General features: G+C 47.1%; 1 protein-coding gene across 13 annotated transcripts in view; it reads left to right on the forward strand.

Annotated features, from left to right (window-relative positions):
• The window catches only part of Plekha7 (pleckstrin homology domain containing A7), a 189,368-nt gene that overhangs the window by 100,209 nt on the left and 67,482 nt on the right, over positions 1-21,677 (forward strand). For 12 of the 13 annotated variants that reach the window (XR_009585475.1, XM_060366977.1, XM_060366978.1 and 9 more), the window contains one exon: positions 20,172-20,255. Coding sequence is in view for 10 of the 13 variants with exons in the window: in XM_060366977.1 (XP_060222960.1) it covers positions 20,172-20,255 (84 nt within the window). In the remaining 3 variants the exon portion in view is untranslated. Of the gene's footprint in view, positions 1-10,231; positions 10,471-20,171; positions 20,256-21,677 lie in introns of those variants that run through there. The other variant, XM_060366984.1, reaches the window with a different exon arrangement.

Here is a 21,677-nt window from a genome sequence, read left to right on the forward strand (position 1 = left end):
GCTCTTGCCTTATTATGTGATGGAGAATAGTCCAACGTTCAACCTCCCCCCCCCAGATCTTTTTGGTCAAAAGGCCTGGGTTGAACCCTGGCTCTAGCCCTCTGTAGCTGTGTGATCTTCTACAAATCTCTTAGTGATTCTGATCCTCAACTGTCCTCCTTCATGAAATGAAGAGAACAGTACCTGCCTCCTAGGGTTGTTTTCAGGTGGGAGCTGCCTGGAATAGAAGGTGATATAAAATGTGATATGGGGACTGGGAAGGTGGCTAAGAGGACCTGTGCAGGGTTTCAGCCCCCACGGTTACCTGTAATTCCTCTTCCACGGAGCCCTAACACCCTCTTTTGGCTTCTGTGGACACTTGCACTCAGCTGCCTATACCCACATGTGGGCACACAGAAATATACACAATTAAAAATGAGGAAATAAGTCTTTAAAATGAAAGAATGAAATATGCTCATAGGAGCTGCTATTCTGGATGGCCATCTTTTGCTGGTTGTCTATGTCTGCCACAGGTCTCTAGTTCTGGCTACCTGTGGGAGATGTCTGATACACCGGCGTGGGCCCTCTGCTGGGCGCATGGAGAATCTGCAGGGTTTCCTTAGGGTGGGGTGGTCGACCCCAATAAGAAAACTTGAGGTTCACCTTGCTGCCAGGCATCACAGAGAAGTTTCCTATAAAAGTGAACTGAAGTTTGAGCCCAATTCTGGCTTCAGGCTCACTCTCTTTGCCCTGACTTGATACCTCTCTCTTGCCCCCTTCCCTCTGCTACCCCATTTAATATCTTAAAAATCAAAAGGACAAAGAAAAGAAAGCAATGCTAGAATCAAGCCAGAAAGTTCTGTCAGGGTGTTGCCTGTGTGCTCACAGTGTATACAGTGGAAACTCTGGGTACTTGGGGCCACTGTGGGCCAGGCCTCTTCTTCCTGCTGTGTTCCTCAAACAGGACTCCCTTCCTGAGTGGGCACGACTCAGAACTAAAACAGGAAACTGTTTAGGTGGGGGTGGTTTCCGAAGTCATCCATTCCACCCTCTTCTAAAGGTAAGATAGGCAGGGAGCCTCTCCCTGGGAGTCTGTTTCCTCTGTTAGAGTTGGCTCCTCCTTCTTTGGGTTCTATGTGGATACTGGACAGAGGAAAAGCACTGTCCTTCAGGTCCCCTCTGGAGTCCCTAGACTGTTAATTCTATTGCTAGAAGCCCCTTGGAGTAGATACTTAGTAAGCAGCAGGTTTTGCCAGCCAGGAGGTCCTGGACCGGGAGGTTGAAGGGTGCTGAGTAACCTGATCTCGGGACTATCTAGGGTCAAACAATGCAGAAGATCCTACAGGAGGCTCCTCCCGTCGGAATGTGGCCGGGCCACTTTATATTCTCCTGACAAACAAATACCAAGTGCTTAATTCCTAGGGATGTCCCCTGGGCTGTGGGCTCTCAGGTCAATGATTCTCAACATGTGGGTAGAGACAGCTTGGATGGGGTAGCTCGAATGACCCTTTAACAAGAGGTACCTAAGACGATGGGAGAACACAGAGGTTTACCTTACAACTCAAAACATTAGCAAGATTAGTTATGAAGTAGCAGCAGAAATAATTTTATGGTTGGAGGTCACAACATGAGGAACTGTATGAAAGGGTTGCGGCATTAGGAAGGCTGAGAACCGCCGCCTCAGATCTACATGCTGATTTCCCCCAGCACAGCCTGCAGCTGACAGGACAAAGGGCTGAAGGTCAGGGTTTAGTGAGCTGATGTGGCCACTTCTGCCTCTTGTTAGTTTCCTCATTTCTATGCTGCTCCTACTTGAAAGGCTTTGGGCTGTTTCCTGGATTCTAGAGACACTGCATTCTTACTGGGAATTTCTCTGGCCCAACAATGTGGAGGTAATTTTAGGGGAAAAGGGAATAACTAAATCTTTTTATTTCTTTTTTTTTCTTTTTTGTGTATGAATCTTTTGCCTGTGTATATGTATGTGCACCACATGCATGTCTGATGCCTAAAAAGGCCAGGAGAGGGCATTGGCTTCCCTTGTACCAAAGTTATAGACAACTGTGAGCCGCCATGTGGGTGCTGGGAACTGAACCCAGATCGTCTGGAAGAATAGCAAGTGCTCTTGACTGCTGAGCCCTCTCTACAGTTCCAAGAGGTGAAGAATCTAGAAAACACCCCCTCAGAGGCCACAGCAGGATGCATGCCAGAGGACCTTCCCCTTGGTAGCCATATGTGCCTTGAGTGTGAAAACCCCACAGTAGAATGCAGGGGAGACCACATGACTCACAAGAAGGCTTTGGTGCTGAGCTTGGAGTCCTGCCACGTGCGGCCTTGAGGAAATGATTTCTCCCCTTCTGTGGGTTATTCCTAAGATGGTGAGACCTCATAGAGGCCACGGGAGATAGTACATACAGTCACCGTGGTCAGTATGCAGGAGATGGTAGCTGGTACGGATAGTTCCTGTGGCCTGTTAGTAGATACTGGACCCTGAACTATGGAAGGTGCATACGGAGGTGGAAGGTGAAAACAGATGGCATTAGAGCTCTTAGAAAAGAGGCTCCTTGGGTGGGTGTGATGGCCCCCAGTGAATCCAGATAGGGAAGGTGGAGAGAGTAATCCCTGGAGCAAGCTGGCTAACGAGACTGACCGTGTCAACGAGCTCTGGGTCACACTGAGAGACCCTACTTCAAAAAGAATCAGGTGGAGAGTGAGGATGACTCCCAGCATTAACCTCTACATGGTACAACACACATACACACACACACACACACACACACACACACACTTGTATATATCTGCACACACTACCTATGTACACATACTCCACACGTGCACATGAAAGGAGAAGAAAAAGGCTTCAAAGAGCTTGTTTGCCACATTCCACCATTTGAAGAAGCAGGAAGAAAAATCCATGAGGAATGGGCCCTCACCAAGACAGGGAATGTGTGGGAACTATGATATTAGACTTCCTGGCCTCCAGGAGTGTGGCGAATGAATGAATGTTGTTTATTTTTAGGGACTGGGGAGCTGTTTCAGTTAATAAAGTGTTTACTTTGCAAGCATGAGGACCCAACTTCAGGCTCCTTGTAACAAACGAGGTGTGGCAGAACTGTCTTGGAACCTGCCTACTTGGCTCTGCCTCCCATACTGGGATTAAAGGTGTGTGTCACCACGAAGGGCTAGGATTTTGGGGTGCGTGATTGGGGTGTTCTTCTAATCCCAGCAATGGCAAGATGGAAGGCAAAAATGAGTGAGTCTCTTGGACCTCATTAGCCAGCTAGCTAGCCTACTTGGTGAAGTTCTAGGCTAGTAAGAAACTGAGTTCTTTGACCATACAGCAAAGATCACACACATATGCATGTACCACACACATGTGCACTTCCACACGGACACACAGAAATGAATATGAACTTTTGATGTAGGAATTGTATGCCTTGGTGTAAGCTTCCTGTGAAACACGGCTTAAGAAACTCAGCTCCCTGGGAGCTGGCCACAAGTTCTCACTGTAGCTTTCTACACAATTACTGAAGTCACGTAGTACAGAGATCTCTCAACTTAGATAATCTCCTTGTCATAGACTCAAAGGCTCCTAGAGCCAGAGAATAGAAAGTGGCCACCTCAGCCATGGCAGGACTGGAGTCTCTATTCTTTCATTACCAACATGCTTGGTAGGTGGGTTTTGGCTTAGGCTTGAAAATGCACAATACTAAGGGCATCTAGCCAGTGATAGTCAGAGGCCATTCTGACATTATTGACACTTAGTTCCTCAAAGAATGTATGACCCATCCACATATCCAATCTCATATCCAACAGTCTTGGATCCCAGTGAACAAAGCAGATTATCCCTACTCTTGTCTTTACTTTTACCCTCCCATCTCTAGAGCTAAAGACTCAAATCCAAGACTTTATGATTACTAAGTAAGTGCTCAACCACTATAAACTAGCCACCACCCCCACATAAACGACAGAACATTTATTAAAAAGTTTTTTTAGTTGTACTGTAACAAGAATGTCACCTACCAGCTCTACTTCTTGATTGTCCTTCCAGCGTGGAAGATAATAGTTATCTTTTGTTTTTTTTCGAAGCAAGGTTTTATTTCTCAGTGTAGCCTTGGCTCTTCTGGACTCACTTTGTAGACCAGGCTGGCCTCAAACTCACAGAGAGCCACCTGCCTCTGCCTCCCTGAGTACTGGGATTACAGTCGAGTGCCATTGCACCCAGCTTTATATTAGCTGTCTTAATTAAAGTTACTATTATTATGATCCAACACCATCACTAAAAGCAACTTGGGGAAGAATGAATGGTTCATTTAGTCTACTCTTCCACGTCACTGTTCATCATCAAAGGAAATCGGGACAGGAACTCACACAGGGCAGGAACCTGGAGGCAGGAGTTGATCCAGAGCCATGGAGGGGTGCTGCTTACTGACTTACTCCTCATGACTTGCTCAGTCTGCTGTCTTATAGAACCCAGGACCACCAAGCCAGGGGGTGGCACCAGCCACAAAGGGCTGAGCCGACCCACATTGGTCACAAATTAAGAAAATGCTCTCTAGATTTGCCTGCAGCCCGATCTTATGGAGGCATTTTCTCCATTGAGAGTCCCTCTTTCAGATGACCCTGGCTTGTGTCGAGTTGACTATAAACTAGCCAGAATAGTAGCCATTTGTCCAGTCTTTCCAGGCTGCCAAAAGCTCCAGCTCTTTCAGTTGTGGGGACCTGTTTGAGTCCTCCACAAGCTCTGCTTGTTTTGGACTCTGTTCTGGTGTTAAGTGAGTCCAAAGGTCTAGTGGTCCTCCTGCAGCTTTTCTACACAGGACTAATTGGATCTATAATCTGTTAAAACCTCAGAACTCAGGCAGATTGTGTTCTCCGGGCTGTCAGAACAAAGGACCACAAATCCAATGACTTCAAAGCACAGAATTTTATTCGTTTATCATCTTAAGGTTCTGGAGGTCAGAAGCCAGCATTTCAGCAGGTGTGGGTCTCTGTGTGCCTGTTGCTGCGTCTGGTGCATCTGGCATCTCTCTGCATTCCTTGGCTCTGGATATGGCACCCTGGTCTCTGCCCCTGTCCTCATGTGGTTTCTCTCCTTTGTGTACTTACAGGACCCTCAAACTTTTCTCCCGTTTTTATGAAGTTTTGAGACTAGACACGGGGACTCCCACTTCTGAAATGACTTTTTTTTCATGTCTGGGAGTGGAAATGAGTCAGTGGAAGATAGATTTTGTTTAAGGCCGGGAATTAATTAAAAACAAAGAAGGATGGGCTTCCCTCCAATCCTGTTTTCAGGAACTCCTGTTAACATGCTTCAATAATTTCTGTAACCTCCAGCCATTCTCTTAACCTTCCCAGGCGTGCGTGCGTGCGTGCGTGCGTGTGTGTGTGTGTGTGTGTGTGTGTGTGTGTGTGTGTGCTATGCCAGGCCTGTGTATGGATACCAGAGAACTGTTTTCAGGAGTCAGTTTTTCCTTCAACCCTGTGGATTCTAGGAGTGTGTTTACCCACTTGGCTATCTCCCTGGCCCTCTAAACTCTGAACATTCTGATTTCTGGAAAACAGGGGTTACCCTACTAAGAAAATGAGTCTCCCCAATTTGACTTAATAAATGGGAAATTTGCTACTCTTGACTAAGAGCATTTGTGAAAATCTAAAAAGCTTTCCTGTGGTTTGTCTTTGGTGGAGTACCGGGTTTGAGCTGTGCCATGCTCCCTCCTCTCTGTTACTCACTGCTCAGGTGATGGACACCACGAGCTTAGAAACTAGGTGGCTTTCAGATGAATGAAATGAAGTGAATATGCTGGTTTCATAGTCATCACTGGGGACAGCATCTCTCAGATCTTGTCACCCAGAAAGAGTCTTTTAAGATTCTTTCTGAATGCACATTAGACATCGGCAACTTTTTCTGTGGCTTTCTGGATCTGGGACCAAGCTGTAAAGGGCTACACGCTCTGGCCTGGGTCTAAATGCTGTCTGTGTTCAGTGTTAGAGGAAGTGTGTAGTCTTTCCCAGGGAGCACCTGGTCTCAGAGATGCTTGTCTGTCCTCAGAGCCCCTGCCTGCTGTCTGAGGTCACTTTTGGTGTCTGTCCACTACACCTCTTCTTGGGCTCCTGAGGGCTGATGCTGGGTGCTCCTCGGAGGGGAAGAGCCTGGTGACCTGGATATTGTTGTGTTGTAGCCCAGGCAGGGAGGTGTAAGGACAGGTTCCCATTAGCCACTAAAAGATTCTTCCAAGACACTACAGGTGTGTATAAGTTATTTACTGTTTGATAAGAAGGAAAATTCCTAGCCAACTTTTGCCATCTTTCTTTGGTTCTTACTGTCATGCAAGATTCTTCAAAACACGTTTCCTAAAGGAAAGCCTCCTAAAGGAAAGTGCAGGTATAAGGTGGACCCTGCTCCCTGGCAGGCGCATCCAGCCTGAGGCCCAAGGCACATGGCCAAGGACAGCTATGAAGTTGGCCCGATATGAGAAGTGTAAACTTAATTAAAACATGATTAGATTATTTCCAAAGGCTCCATTGTGAGCTTTGCAGGTTTGTGAGCCTTGTAGGCGACAGCCTTGTGTGGCGGGTTCAGAGGGCTGGCAGAGCAGCTCTGGCTCTTGTGTCTGTGCACTCCAGTTTGTTTCCGAAATGCTCATACCATGGCCTAGTCTTTTGTTTCCCACATTCTGGGCACGCTATGGATGTGAAGAAGTTAGTGTGAAAAAACTGGGAGTGTACAATGTGATGACAGATGGGCTCCCAGAGCCCTGGGAACAGAGTATGTGGTGACAACCACAGTGGCCACAGAAAGCTGAAAGGTGGGTCTACTTCCCAGCCTTGCAATAGTGTTTGCCTTTCCAAGGTGGACTGGATTAAAAACAACACCCCCCCACCCCCACTCCCCCCCCAATGCACACATGAAATTTTTGGCTTTTAAAATTCCACTGGATTTTTAACCTCATCGGAATTCAAATAAAACTTGTCTTGGGGACGTACCAGTTCATAGTCATCAGTTTGTAATGCCTGCTATGTGTCTGGGTAGGTTGGCATATGGGATGGGTTCCAGGGTCATCTCTGTAGAAGGGGTGCTGAGGGCCCTGGGAGCTATATATGGAGGCGGGTACTATGTACATCCTTGCTGTGGACATGGAGTCTGTGTTATGTGGAGTATAAAGCAGCTTGGAGAACATGTATAGTATTGTGTGTATGTCTATATACACACATATGTGTATGTCTGTTTATATATGGGTTATGTAAATTGTAAAGTTATAAGTTATGTAAAGCAAAGCAACTTAGAGAATATGTATAGTATTGTGTTTATACATATATTTGTATGTGTATATGTGTGTGTGTGTGTGTGTGTGTGTATGTGTGTATGTGTGGGTCCTTAGGGATTAGACTCAGGTAGTCAGCCTCAGTGGTGAGAGCCTTTACTTGCTGAGCTACCTCATTGGCTACCTAAAATGTTAAGTGTGTAAGAATTCCATAAATGCAAACAGCAGTGATGATGCAAGGATCTATCTGGCACAGGAATTTGCCACCGTAATTGAACACTGGGTTGGAGGCAGAAAAAGGAGCTGGTTTTTGGTTCATATCCTTGTGGAATATGCAGTTCTTGAGTTAGTTTTGAAAAGCAAGTAGGAGTTGGGAAGTGGGGCTGGGAAGATGGCTCAGAGGTTAAGAGCACTGGCTGTTCTTCCAAAGGTCCTGAGTTCAATTCCCAGCAATCATATGGTGGCTCATAACCATCTATAATGAGATCTGATGCCCTCTTCTTGCCTGCAGGCACAAATGCAGACAGAATGCTGTATAAATAATAAATAATTTTTAAAAAGAAAAAGAGAGAGAGAGAGTTGAGAAGTACGCTATTCTAGTCTAAGCTTTCAGGAGCCTGAGGGGCCTAAGGTAACCAAAAAGGGCCACTCAGGAGACAAAAAGACTTGAAGGCTGCCTGGAATCCAGCGGGGAAGATGACAGCTGTAGTCACGCTCAGGGTCAGGAAAGACAAAGTGACTGGAGCTGGTGGGCAGTTAATCCGGCAGGAGTTAGGGGAATATGGAGTGCTGAGATATGGAGGAGGAGAGACAGCGGAAGAAACCTGCGGTTCAGCAGAGCTGATCTGGCGGAAGGGCAACAGGCCAGGGAGGTGGGGTTATTGGGCAGAGTGGGGCGCAGTTTCTGTGGCCCTTCTAACTCTCACATACCTGTCACTGATCTCTTTAGGGTGTTGCTGGTGATGGAGGGTTAAGCCTAGGTACCCAGTGACTAAGCTCAGCCCACTTCCTGTTCCTCCCCTGGCTCCTTGGCATTTGGCCCACTGGGGCCAGAGGTCACCTTTGCCGGAAGTGTGAGCAGAAATACTAAGCCCCCACTTTGTAGTATTTGGGGTTTAACTTTTGGTCATGCAGGCTGCTTTCAGCTCTGATTTCTTCGTCTGTTGAGTGAAGACAGCACAGTCTACCCTCGAAGGTTGCTGCCCTCACAGCATGAGTTCTAGATGTAGTCATGTTTCGCACTTGCACTGGGCATCTGCTCCTACCTGGGTGCGTGGCACACATGACCACATCTGCCTGTCCCATTGGATGTGAGTACCTGTATCATGAGGCAGATTATGCAGTAATCATTGTTTATTCCCAAAGTACACATAGTGCGAAACACACAGTAGGACCAAATAAGTATCATTAACTATGTGGGGTCTGTGCCTGTAAGCCCAATGTAGTCTTTATAGCATTTGGTTTGTGATTAATTATGATCTCTTTTGTAGTTAAAACATTTCATCATCTTTTGATATTTGTTTGGATAACCTGCTTAGTCCAGTTAGTACTGCCTGGATGTGGATGGTGCTGGGGCTAGCCACTGTGGCCCCCTCAAAAAAGAAATTCTTTCCCACCACAGGCCATAGTAGCTCCATGTATAAACTGACTACATGACTGCTCCATGGTATGATTATAGGGAAGGTTTATATTATATGAAAGAGAGTGAATAGCCAGAGGCATTTGGAAGAGTCCAGAGCAGGGCGAGTCCAGGGCTATCTATGAGGGAAGGGAGAATAAATAGCAAGGGATAGAGAATAGAGAAAACATAGTGAGAGAAGCAGGGGGAGGGAGAGAGGCGAGAGGCGGACATAGTCAAAATAGCAGGGTTATAAGGAGAATACGAAGTTGGTGGGAAGGAAGACCTTGAGCTGGAGAGAGTTAGAGTGGGAGGTGATGTTGAGGGAGCCTGGAGGCCAACATGCACTTTGGTAGCCATTTGTCCCTTCTGCAGAGAGAAAGGAAGTGACTCCTCTTGGTTGAGGGAACCGGCTTCACGAGTTCTTGAGGAAGGCTGGCTCTTATCTAACCTCCAGACGTCCTCCTGTAGTCCAGGCTGAGCCCCTTTCTGGATATCTGGACTGCCTTTTGGAGCTTGGGGAACTGGAGTTTCCATAGGATCTCACACTTCCTAGTAAGGGCTATCTATCACTTATTCTTTCATTTTGCTGTGGCAGACTCCCATTCTTTTTTACAACTTGGAAGGCCTTTAAAACTTAAAACAAACAAACAATAACAAAAGAACAACAGCCTACCTCAGGTTTCTGTACCAAAGCTTCGAAAATGGTAACAGGTACAAATTTTAGAAATCCTCCATCCTGAAGAGGCTGAGGACAAAATCCCCTTTACTTTTTCTCAATATATATTTCTCGAGCTCCTACTGTGCGCCGGCACCGCAGCAAACCCTAGGACGCCGCTGAGTTTGCAACTTTCTCTGCCCTTCAACCTCCTGGAGCTCTGTCACCCACCGGGTGATCTGAAGATCTGTGTAGGTTACAATGAAAAAGCCGCTGTTGCTCTGTGACCACAGTGTCAGTTTCCTTTCTGTCTCCTACTTCTTTGGGGAGTGAAAGCTTCCTGGTTAAGATTTGTCCTGAAAGAACCTTAGCCAATCCCAGCAGTCCTGGAAGAACCCTGGAGCTTTACCAGGTAGGTAGGTGGACGTGGCAACAGCGTTTCTCCAAAATAGGCTTGATTTTAGGGCTGATTTTAGCCCGGTGCAGAATGGAAGAAATTAACTGGACAGTTCTTTCTGACTTTAGAGATAGGCGTTAGGCTATGTCCAGAGGCTAGAGGGAGCTAACCTCACAGGCTCCAGGAACAACACACTGGATCCTACAGCCTGTCGTGCTTGTCTGTGTACAGTCAGGCATCCTCATTCCCTTTGGCCACAGGGGTGGTGACTCAGAGCTGGAGCTGTGTTTCTGCCTGGCGCCTGATTTTGCTTGGGGTGTAGGGAGGAAGGAGAATGAATGAGCAGGAACAGCGTGGCTGCTGGATTGTAACACCTGGGAGTAGCTGTGGAGAACTGAAATTGAGAAAGAGAGAGAGAGAGCAAGCGGGCAGCTGGGAGCCTACCTCTCTTCTGCCCTGAGCTGAGGGCAGATTTCATCAGACTCCCACAAGGAAAGACACAGCTCTGAACATGGGGCTGAAAGCGAGTGTGGGCCTGTCTACACGAAGAGAACAGGTGAGTCCCGTATGTGTCTGTGAGGATTCAGTGTGTGGTATATATTTTGTTTCCTGAAGTTTCAGAAGACCAGGAGTGCCATTGCTTAGCAAGAATGCCATTTAATTAGGAAAAAGTAGGACAAAAGAGTCCTGAACTCCCTTGCGTTTTTCCAAACAGTATCCTCTTGGCAGGCAGGAGGGGAAGGTCCTCTGTGTTTCCAGTTACCTGTAGTGTCGTTGAACTTCAGTCTGAGTTTGGGTGGATGGTAGGAGTTTAGGAAGCTTCTCAGTCACCTAAGATGTCCTCACTGCCTGTGAGAGTCTTGTAACACCTAGCCCTGTCTTCTCAGGTGACTGCCGAAGCACTGGCCTAGAGAAGTTCTGGCACTGAAAATGTCTCCCCTGTAATTTCAGTACTCCCGTGGTTCTGTGTCCCTGGCTGAGCCCAGCCTGGTGGGGAGGTGGATTCTTTTTGGCCTGTACTTTCTGCACCGTGGAGACAGACCCTCTGAGGGACGAGGGTGTGGCTGAGGGACAGTGCCTACTGATTTGAAACCACTTTGCTTGGCAGTTGAGTTCTCTAAATAGACGTTAACAGTAATCTGGGGCTTGTGTGTGCCTTAGCGCAAAGGGAGGAGAGCGTATGCTTGAGTCTCTACCTTTGCAGGCTTGTCCTGTTGCAATGCAGAGCAAGACAGGACACCGCAAGAGCAGTTCTAGAGCTAGCAAAGGAAAATCCCAGCAGGTCCCAAATGAGGAAGTGTTTCCTGGGCCCTGGCATTACAGCCTTCTCATAACCTTGCAGAGTAGATTATCTCCTCCAGCTACAGATAAGCCCACACTTAACCACTCATTCGAGGTTATGCATGCATGGGGCAGAGCTACGGTGTGGACTCCCAGCCTGTGTCCAATCTGATCCTCCTGGGTGGCCTGTGGATGGGGTGCCCAGGAGGAGGAAACCGGAGCTCAGAGAGGTTGAGGAGTGACTGCTAACAAGGCTGATACCGGCTCCTATTACCTTGTTTCTCTGAAAGCTGCCTTCCAAAAGGGGAAGGGCTGTCTGCATTTGATTTCCTTATTCTAGTAGGAGTTTGCCTTTAATCTTTTCATTCATGATCACAGGAAGCCAAAATTAAAACTCCCTATTCAGCAGGTGGAATTCTAGGTATGTGGGCCCCTTGTGGGATCTGGGATGCGGGCTGGCTTCAGCTAGCCAGGTTGCTTGCTCTGGAGAGAGATTTTAAAAATAGAGTGGCCACTGAGTATATCTGAAAACCTATAACCTGTGTGTGTGTGTGTGAGAACTTTCTAGATGACGCTGGAAGTCATAGTCTGCTCTATGCAGGGAAGCACAAGAAGGGCAGAGATACCTCTTTCCAAGGCGGGCGGTCACGCTGCAACCTTCTCAGACTCCACTCTCTGAAGACAGTACCCGAGCACCCCCCAGGCGCTGGCCTGGGTTTGCCAGGACTCAAGTTGCTGACTAGTTTGGGGTGGGCATGAGCCAGATGTGGGTAGTGTGGGCACTAGTAGCCTGGCACTGCTATATTTCTGGCTCCCCAGGGATCAGGAGTGCTTTCAGCACTGGCATAGGATCCTTTGTCAGAGCCTGGGAGCCCCAACCCACTCACCGGTCTCTGGGGCTTTATACACAGCCTCTTGCTGGAGGTAGCTGTTGTTCATTCCCCAGCTGTTAAGGTAACAGGTCCAGTGCTTTCCTCGTAAGCCTCCTTCTCCCATGCTCTTGGCAAAACAGGAGAAATATAGGAGTGTGCGACCCGTTCCTCCCCCACCCCCACCAAGGAACTGAGGATTGGCAGGTAGGGAAGACCAGAGGATAAGTACTAGTGGAGGGAGCAGAGAACAGTGCAAGAGCCTTCATATCTTTCCCTGAACCATGAGCTTATCCCCGCATTCTGTCTAGTTCGTAGAAGGGAGACAGACAGCAGTGACGGCGGTTATACTCCCACTCCCACCCCGTGTGCCCTTAACCACTCATCAGTGTCCTCTCAGGCATTGGATTCATTCCTTTCTGCACTGAGGGTATTAACCTTCACAGCGGGCCTCAAGAGGCCCCTGGCGTGTGAGTCTCTTGTTCCTGCCAGCAGAAGGAGCCATGTCTTGATGTTAGGTTCTTGTCTCTGTTACCTGAGTTCTGGTTTCTGCAGGCTCAGCCAGCTCATGTGAAGGCTCACTTGAAGATCAGAATCACCTTAGTTTTTTTGTTTGTTTAGTTTTTATTTTACTTTTTTCCTCATTCATTGAGTCAAAAAATACTTCTGAGCACCTCCTGGTTTGCCAGACACCGCTATTGACTGATATAGTTGTAAAAATAAATAAATAAATAAGTAAATAAGTAAATAAGTAAATAAATAAATAAGACAGGCCAAATCTGTGTGCTACTAAAGAAATTCCCGGTAATCGCATGTGCTCATAAGTGAGAAACATTACAGTTGTTAGTAACTAAAATTGGCTGGTGTGGTGTGAAGTGACAGTGGGAAGGGCAAGGTGGTGCCAGCCCTGCCCAGGTCGAAAGGGCAAGGTGCTAGCTCCATGGACACAGGCGAGGAGCGTGCAAACTGCGAGGACAGGGGGTGCCAAGCAGGAAAGGCCTGCTGTGTTGAGGAAATGAGGTGGGCGGGGACAGAAGGGTATTTTGAAGAGGCTGCTGTTAGGCAGGGGTCATGGCATCTAAGGTTCAGTTTGTTTTGAGACAGTCCCATGTAGCCCAGGCTAGCCTGGAGCTCACTTGGTAGCTGAGGATGATCTTGAGCCTCTGACCCTCTCTGTTCCGCCTAGTGTGTGCACAATGCCAGTTTATGTGGTACTGGAGGTGGAACCCAGGGCTTTGTGTGTGCTGGGCAAGCACTGTGCCAACTGAGCTGTAGCCCTAGCCCAGCGCTAGCCCATCTTCTAGGGTTTTGTAAGCCAAGGCAAGGAGCTTATTTTCACTCCCCATGGTGTAGTGCTTCTAGTGTTTAACGCAGGAGGCTGTCATGATCTCACTTATCTTAAAAGACCCATGAGAGCTTCCGGTGACGTCACAGGAGCTGAGATGGAAGCGAAGCATGTGCTTCCGAGCTGTTGCAGAGTCTAACCAGGAGGCAAAGATGGGCCTGGTTGTTGCAAGGTTTTATTCCCAGCTACTTGGGAAGCTGAGGCAGGAGGATCACAAGTACAAAGTCTGCCTGGGTCACAAAGTGAGTGCAAGGCAACTTAGTGAGACCCCATCTCCAAGCGGAAAGTAAAAAGAGGGCTGGAGATACAGTGTTGTGACAGAGCACTTGCCTCGTGTTCCCAGGCCCCTGGGTTCAATCCCTAGCATGGGCGTGGGGCGGAATGATATGTGGGCCAGAGGCAAGCAGATGGAGGTGGTGGAAAGCTGCGGGTGAATGCGGGTGAATGTGGGTGAATGCGGGTGAATGTTGAGAACCCAGTAGAGCTCACGTGTATAACACAAGTGGAAATGAAGGTTGAGAAAGGAACAGAGAATGACTCCAGTATTTGAGGACACTGTTCTGGAGGTGCTTGCTTTGGGGCAATGAATGCTTATTCTCCTTTTGTTAAAATTTAGATATCTGTCTATGGTTGCCATAATCCAGGCTCAGTCAGGTTAGACAAGCGTTGAGCACCTTCTGTATGCTAAGTGTATGTGCTCCTTTATTTTTTCCCTCTCTAAATTTCATGGGGACATTTTAAAACCCCACCTGTAATGATGGAACCAAGGCTTAGAGGGGTGAGGAGGAGTGCTTTAGTTTGAACCCAGCCCCAGCTCCAAAGCTCTGGTTCTGGGGCTGCCTGGTTCTCTGGCCATGTGTTGGAAGAGATAGGTTAGCTGAGTGGATCTTCCCCGTGGGGACAAGATGGGACAGCTGGCTCATCCGGGCTGGATTCCCAGGCTACAGGAAGAAGGGCTGTCAGAGGAGTGACTGTGGGTAGAGAGCTGTTGTCAACTTTGGCGTCTTTAAACTCTGCAAACTTGAAAGACCATTCTGCCACATTATGGTGACACTTTCTGCTAAGTGAATAAATTAGTAGAAGTGTTAAGTAAAATGAGATTAGGAGCTCATTTCCTAAGGAGCTCAGGAAACACTGAGGCGATGCGAAGAGACTGCTTGCTTTTTGAGACAGCCTCCTCCAGCCCCCAGCCTTGTGCTTGCCAGGCAAGTGCTCTGCCAACTGAGCTGAGTTCCTCCTCTTGTTACTACCTCTCTGTTGAGTAGCCCAGGTAAGCACTGACATATTTAAGGCAATTTCTTCTCAATTCCTGGAGTTTCAGTTTTGAGCATTTAATGCAGTAATTCTATGTGACCCACAGTCCTTAGTTCTGTTGAGACAGAGGACGAAGATAAAATGTGCCTTAAGAAGCCTGAAGGCGATGCTGAAGTTGGCCTTAGCCTTAGGGTGACTGTTCTACAGTGTTGTGGAAGGAAGGGTTAGAAGGTTGGGGACAGGGGACTGACAGGCTCTGCGCTGCATGCTTGATGAGGCCCTCTCCTGACTTTGGCCAGATACTTTCCTTACATTTTAAGCTGTTTCTTCTTTTTATAGCTGGGACCAGATAAGACCTAGTGCTGACAGCACATCTGTCACATGCCACATACCAATGCCATTAGGCGTCTTGCACAGCTTTCCAGAGCTCCTTGCATGTAAAAAATAAATAAAAAATAAATTTACTAAATAAGTAATTGTACCTTTTATGTCTAATAAAGCTGCTGCTCATTCTTTTTTGGAAGGTAGGGGGCAGGGTCTAGACAGGTTTTTTTCTGTGTAGCCCTGGCTGCCCCAGAACTGACTCTGCAGACCAAGCTGGCCTCAAACTCAGGAATCCTTCTATCTCTGCCTCCTGAGTTCTGGGCGTGCACCACCACCCTGGCTATGCCCATTCTGTGGATGAAAAATTCACCTTCCCACAACTTTGCAAGAAACTATCAGGCCCTGGCATTCTGACCAGCCCCATGTGTTGTGGTGAAGGTGAGCTCTCTCGAGCTGCGTTCCCTGGTTCTCCATGGTCCTCGGTATTCTGCCATCAAGGCTCCTCTGTTTTCTGCCCGCCCTCTGTGGAGCCAGCGGAGGCCCTTCCCTGCCCAGGGCTTTTGGGAAGGCGTGCGTATTTACATGGGTTTTCCCTCTTCCCTGCCCCTTCCCCCCATGCCTGTACCCTCCATGCTTGCCTGAACTCTCCAGGTCTGAGTTTCGGAGAAAGAGCTGGATGGGGGGGGGGGAAGATCGTGTTTTAAATCGCTTAGCAGATAGCTTTCTCGGTAGCCTAAAGGCGAAGCAGAAACTCCTGTGTGAGGAAAGTTTCTGTTCCCTTGACACCAGCCACCTGGCTCGCAGATGGCCACATCTGCCATGAGGAGGAACAAAGGTGGGAAGTCAGGTTTCAGAACAGGTATTTCTGGGATGTGTCGGTACAGGCTGGCAAAATATTTCTTGCATCAGGATGATGGGACATGCGACTGTTTAGAATCAGGAAACAGACTGAAGTGGAGGGCCACAAGGAGTGAAGCACGAGAGGACTTAAAGTCTCCAAGCTGATTTAACAGACAGCCTTTGTTAGGCAGTGATGGCCCTGGAGCAGTGTAGAGAGCACAGCAGTTGACTGTGTCTGTAGACAAGTTGTCTACCTCTTGTGGGTCTCACTTTTCTCCTTAATGGCCAGGTGACAACACATAACTTGTCTTACCAGTATTAGGTTGAATGGCGTAGCCCAGGGACCTTACTCATCTCCTTTTGTACAGAGTGCTGAGGTCTGCCAGGAGCACACTGGGCACATTCAATCAAAAGTGATGAAACTTCAAGAGCCTAGTATTTAGGATTCATTCATCCCTGTGGCTTTGTCTCCTCTCTCAATGGATCTAACTTTTTTTTTTTTTTTTTAATTCTGATACTATCTCATAATATGGAGCCTTGTTTTTCTTATATGTATCATGGAAATACCATGGTCTGTGCCTCTGACATCTTCGGTTATCTGAGTGTTGGACAGGAATTGATGAACGTGAACAGTTGGAAACCGGAAGGGCTGACGCTGAGGCTGGTTACGTTGGCATTGAGGGCAGCATGGGTATTAGGGAAGGGAGTGTGGGGAGCTGCTTCATGTGTGATCAGGCGACAGCTGCCTTTTGTCAGCCTAACTCATCTTCCTTCTAATGCTAGAGTGCTCGCACCTTTATATTCAACACCAAAACCTTGTAGCTCAGGGCGCATGAGCCTGGGACTCTGGGTGTATTTATGATGGATGACATGAGTTGGGGGTGGGGAGCACTGTGGTTGCCCTTGGGGTTGATACTGTGTGTAGAAAAGGTGGTCACTGGCTGCTGGATCTCTTCCAGGCACATAAGAGATTTGCCCTGTGATCTTGTGTACTAGGGGGTTCATCAGCTGGTCTTATGGTAGGACCAGAGGCTGCTTGGGGTAGACTGATGGCCATACAAGTGCCATTCAGAACTTTGGCCCTGGCACAAGGGAGATGAGGTGGTAGATGAAGGTGGTACTGTGTTTCTGATGCCCTGTCCCACAGGGCTTTCTAACCATGGTCAGGAAGCTGCCAGCCTCTGCTTCCTAAGGGAAGGGGGCCAGCAGGTGATCATGTAGAAAGCATGAAATTTACAGACAGAATCTAGATTCGTGCCCCGTCTCATGATTTCGCTTATCTTAAAAGACCCATGAGAGCTTCCGGTGATGTCACATGAGCTGAGATGGAAGCAAAGTTGTCTTGGACACACCCCTGCAGCTGGTCTTTGTGGGTTCTTCTTTTTCCCACCTTTTATTTTACCTCCCTCCCCCATTTCACCCTATCAGTAGATAGGAGAGAAAGAAGGATAGAAGGGGAAGAGAGAGAGTTAGAGATTTTTTTAATCTAATTTTCTTCTTCTTGTTTCTTCTTTGCTTGTAGCTGGTCTTTGCTAGTTTGTGGGTTCTTATTTTTCCCACCCTTTATCCCTCTGGTTTCACCCCTATCATTAGATAGGAGAGAAGCAAGGATGGAGGGGAGAGAGAGAGAGAGAGATCCCTGAATCTGATTTCTTTCTTTGTTTTTTTCTTTGAGCACGACTGCTAACAAACCACAACACACCCACCTGAATGACCAACAACCTCTGACCCCACCTTGCATGCTGGGGGTTGGAGGCAGTGCTAGCATTTATATACCCGCTGAAAAGTTACCAGAATGCCAAACTTCACACAATTGCAAAAACCATCTACAGCTGGCAAAACCTTGCCTTTGCTAGGGCACAGGGCAACTCGTACGTAGTCACTTTTGACAGTTGGAAGTAGCCCCCACATCCCTACACCTGTGATTAAAAAGAAAGCACATTCTTATAATATTTCTGTGTTTTTTAAGGAAACCAGAATCCAGAGTTGTTGCTACGCACCCCTCACCTTCTCAGCCCATTTTTCTCATTTACAAAATGTGGAACTGACTGATGTGTTGATAGCTGAGATGTGTGAGAAAATGTTTTGTAGACACTAAAGCGCCTCAGAGGTTCTAGATGTGAGTGGTGTTACTGCTTAACTGTTCTCTTGTGATCAGGACATTTTCACCCTCCAGACTGAAAATGAGACTGACCTAGGGTTTGGCATTCTCGGGTTTTTTGGAGATGACTGTAAAAAAAAAAAAAGGTTAGGTGCAAATAAGGCCCAACCCTTGAATGTGCTGCAAGGCTGTCCGAAGCAGGTGCTGCTTTTTTGGGAAGCCTGGGCTGCTGCCTGCCAGATGAGATCATAGGATTCTGTGGACCGGCCCAAGGGTAGGAACAGGAATGGAGAGGCCAGCTGTGCTGGGATGAGTGAAGGCTTGATAGGGGTGGTTCTCTGGGGCTGGATCAAGTAGCAAACAGCTTGAACTGAAGGTTTGTTAGCACCAGGGCCGATCTAGCTACCAGTGCTAAGGTCACTTCAGGCACGAGGACAGAGTGAGGAAAATCTCGAGCTTTTAGTGATTGTCTTTTTAACCCTTGTGCTATGCTGATTTAGATACACTAATCTCCAGAGAGGCAGTGCTCAATTAGGGGTGAACATCACTAAACTGAGATAATCTATTGGCTGTGACAGCAAAAAGAGTCTCTTCACTGCCTGTGTTAAGAGCTTTTAAAAAGGGGCTGTGCCCTTTGATTTAGGAATTTTACTTTGGTGATGTTAACTAGAAGAAGTAAGTTGAGATGGGGCAAGGGAAAAATCTATGCTCAAAGCTGTTGGTTATAATGGGAGGGGACCCCGAAAATATCCAGCCTTAGAAAAGTATGAGTCTAAACAGAAGCACCATGGGTTGGGGAGTAGGCATGCTTTTGTTCACCTGTACCCCTGAACCCATAGCGGTGCCTCACACACAGGCAGGTTGTATGAAAAAGATTTTGTCCATATGTCAGACTGTTTGTTATTTAATAATTCAGGTGAAAACATCCGAATAAAAATGTCTCTTCTGTTTGAGCTGTATGTGGTATAAAAACCACAGTGGAAACTTTTACTTTATATGTTGACTTAGAGGTTTAAAAAAAAAAGTTAACTTCAAATATAAAAACTGAAAAAAGCAACCTATTTATATATGTAGAAAAATCATTGCCAACTTGGGCTCATCAGATAAGGGCACTTGCCACTCCGGATGACCTGAGTTCAATCTCTAGGACATGGTAGGAGAAGTAGTTCAACCCTACACATGGTAGGAGAGAACTGACTCTCAAAAGTTGCCCTCTGACCTCCACATGTGTGCCCTGACACAAGTGTTCCGACCCACCCACTCACAGACAAATGTAATATCAAAAATTCTCAAAAAACAAAAAAATCCCGAGCTACCTTGGAAAGAGATTTCCAGATATATAATGATGCTACAGGTGATTTGTTGTTGTTGTTTGTAAATTTTATAAACATTTGAAAGCAACTATGATCTAGTACTTGGGAAATTCCTTTTCAATCCATAACATGCTCTTTTGAGAAAGGAGATTCATTTATTTGTGAAACAAGCCAGCAGCCCTCAGAGCCAGCTCCACGTCTTTTGAAGTGCCAGGCAGTCTTTGTCAGCACACAAAACACCTACTCATGGGCCGAGTCTGTCAGCCTGGCATGGAAGCAGTCCCTCCTGACTTCAAAAGCGTGATAGAAGCGTCTGGGTGTTGGAACCATGCAGGTCGTGTTGCAGAGACATGCCCATACGTTTATTATCCCTTCAGTGAACTGAAGACATTCGGTAGCGTTGGGAAGAATTTTAAGAAGATAGGATTTGCAGGGTGGGTGGTTAATTCTTAGGATTCTTTCTCTGGCATGGTGTAGAAAAGCTATTGAAAGTGTTGCCTGTTTTCCCTTCATTCTTGTGTCAGCTTGTACTATCGGAAAGGGTTTTTTAACCCTCCCTTTGCTGTTTCGGTGTATTGGAACTTTGTGGCCTGTGTTTAAGATATTGTATTTTCCTTGGCATGGTAACACATGATTGTAACCCCACTATATGCAAGGCAGAGATAGGAGGACTGTCCAGAGTTTGAGGTCAGTCTAGTCTACCCAGAAGTTCCAGGGCAGCCAAAGATACACAGCTAGACCCTGTTTTGGAAAACAAAACCAGTTGGACACTTAGGAGTCAGAGGCAGGGAAATCTGTGTGAGTTTGAGCTCCAGCCCAGCCATGTTCCTCCTTCTGTAAGGAATACTTGATGGCCGGGGTCCCTAGGGATACTGATGTCTGGTGTCCTTGTCCCTTCATTCGTTTGACTTCTCATCTCTGTCTCTCTAGCCACAACCAGAAGACCACAACATTCAGGCATCCTGTGACTGGACAGTTTTCTTCAGAAAACAGTGAATTCATTCTTCAGGAGGAGTAAGTATTTTGTTGCTGTTTATTTTCTCCATACTCAGGTAGAGTTTGAGAGCTTGAAGACATGCGCTCAAAACATAATTTGCTGTTTCTGTTTGTTTATGTTTGTTTCTGCTGTTTATGTTTGTTCGTTCATTTGTTTTGTGGTCAGGTGGAGGGGCCTGGAGTGGATTGGTTGATTCAAAGTGAGAAGAGATTTCTTTCTCAGCCTTCACATGCCTGGTCAGAGGATGGGGGCCAGAAGAGACGCTGCAGGATGAGCTGTGGCAGTATCATCATGGCCTCCTAAAATTCCCTTTCTCCTGAAAGGGAATTGCACTTCAGTGTGCTCTGACTAGACTCTTCCCTGGTGGGAAGGAGTTAGAGGTGAGATTGGGTGCAGAGGGCACCTGCAGGAATTCCCAGATTCTTATCCCTGAACAAGGATTTGGACAGAGATAGTGGATAGTGATGGAATTTACTAAGGGAGAGAAGCTTTTCTAAGGGTGGAAACAGGTCAGAGTGGGGGTGGGTGGGGGGATGGGGGTTGAAGGCTCAATGGCAGATGTGGTACAGAGGACCAGGACTGTGTATCCAGTACGGTGGGCTTTGGGTCAGTGGTGTAGCCCACATTTTTCTCTGCGTGCTCCTTTACATGGCAACCTAGGTGGAGAGGGCTTCCAGCCTTTCTTTCATATGCTAATTTGACTTAATTTCCATCCTACTTTCTTCCTACAATTGTACATAACCTCTAGGGGCATCAAGCAGGAACCCAAAGCTGGGGTTTAGAGGAGAGGGAGCAGACCGTTGCTTACCTCAGTGATCTTCAAGGAGAAAACAGTAGTCACTGCCTGTACTCAATGTGCCGAGTGAGCTACGGTTGCTGCTCCATAGAGATTCTAACTAGCCGTAACTTTAGGCTTGTTTCAAAGACACCAGGCTTCCTCTGCTATCTCTTCTGTAGGAACTGTTCTCCAATCTGGGGTATAGGGCCTCATTGCTCATGATCAGATCATATGTGCTGCTCTTCTGAAGCCTCTTCCTGATGCTCACTGATTGTCTTCAATTATCAGCAGGTGTTTGACCCTTTGTGGCTGTCCTAGTTTTATTTCTGTTGCTGTGGTAAAATACACTGACAAAAAAGCAACTTAGTGGGGAAAGGGGTTTGTGTCAGCTTACAATTCCAGGTTACAGTCTGTTATTACAGGGAAGTTAAGTCAAACAGCTACTCACAGGGCTGAAGAGATGGCTCAGAGGTTAAGAGCACTGGCTGTTCTTCCAAAGGTTCAGAGTTCAATTCCCAGCAACCACATGGTGGCTCACAACCATCTATAATGAGATCTGGTACCTTCTTCTGGCATGCAGGCAGAACATTGTATATATAATAAATAAATAAATCCTAAAAACAAAACAGCTAGTCACAGCATATACAGTCACGAGGAGATA

This window comes from Meriones unguiculatus, chromosome 14 (assembly GCF_030254825.1).
Source record: "Meriones unguiculatus strain TT.TT164.6M chromosome 14, Bangor_MerUng_6.1, whole genome shotgun sequence".
NCBI classification, from domain to species: Eukaryota; Metazoa; Chordata; class Mammalia; order Rodentia; family Muridae; genus Meriones; species Meriones unguiculatus.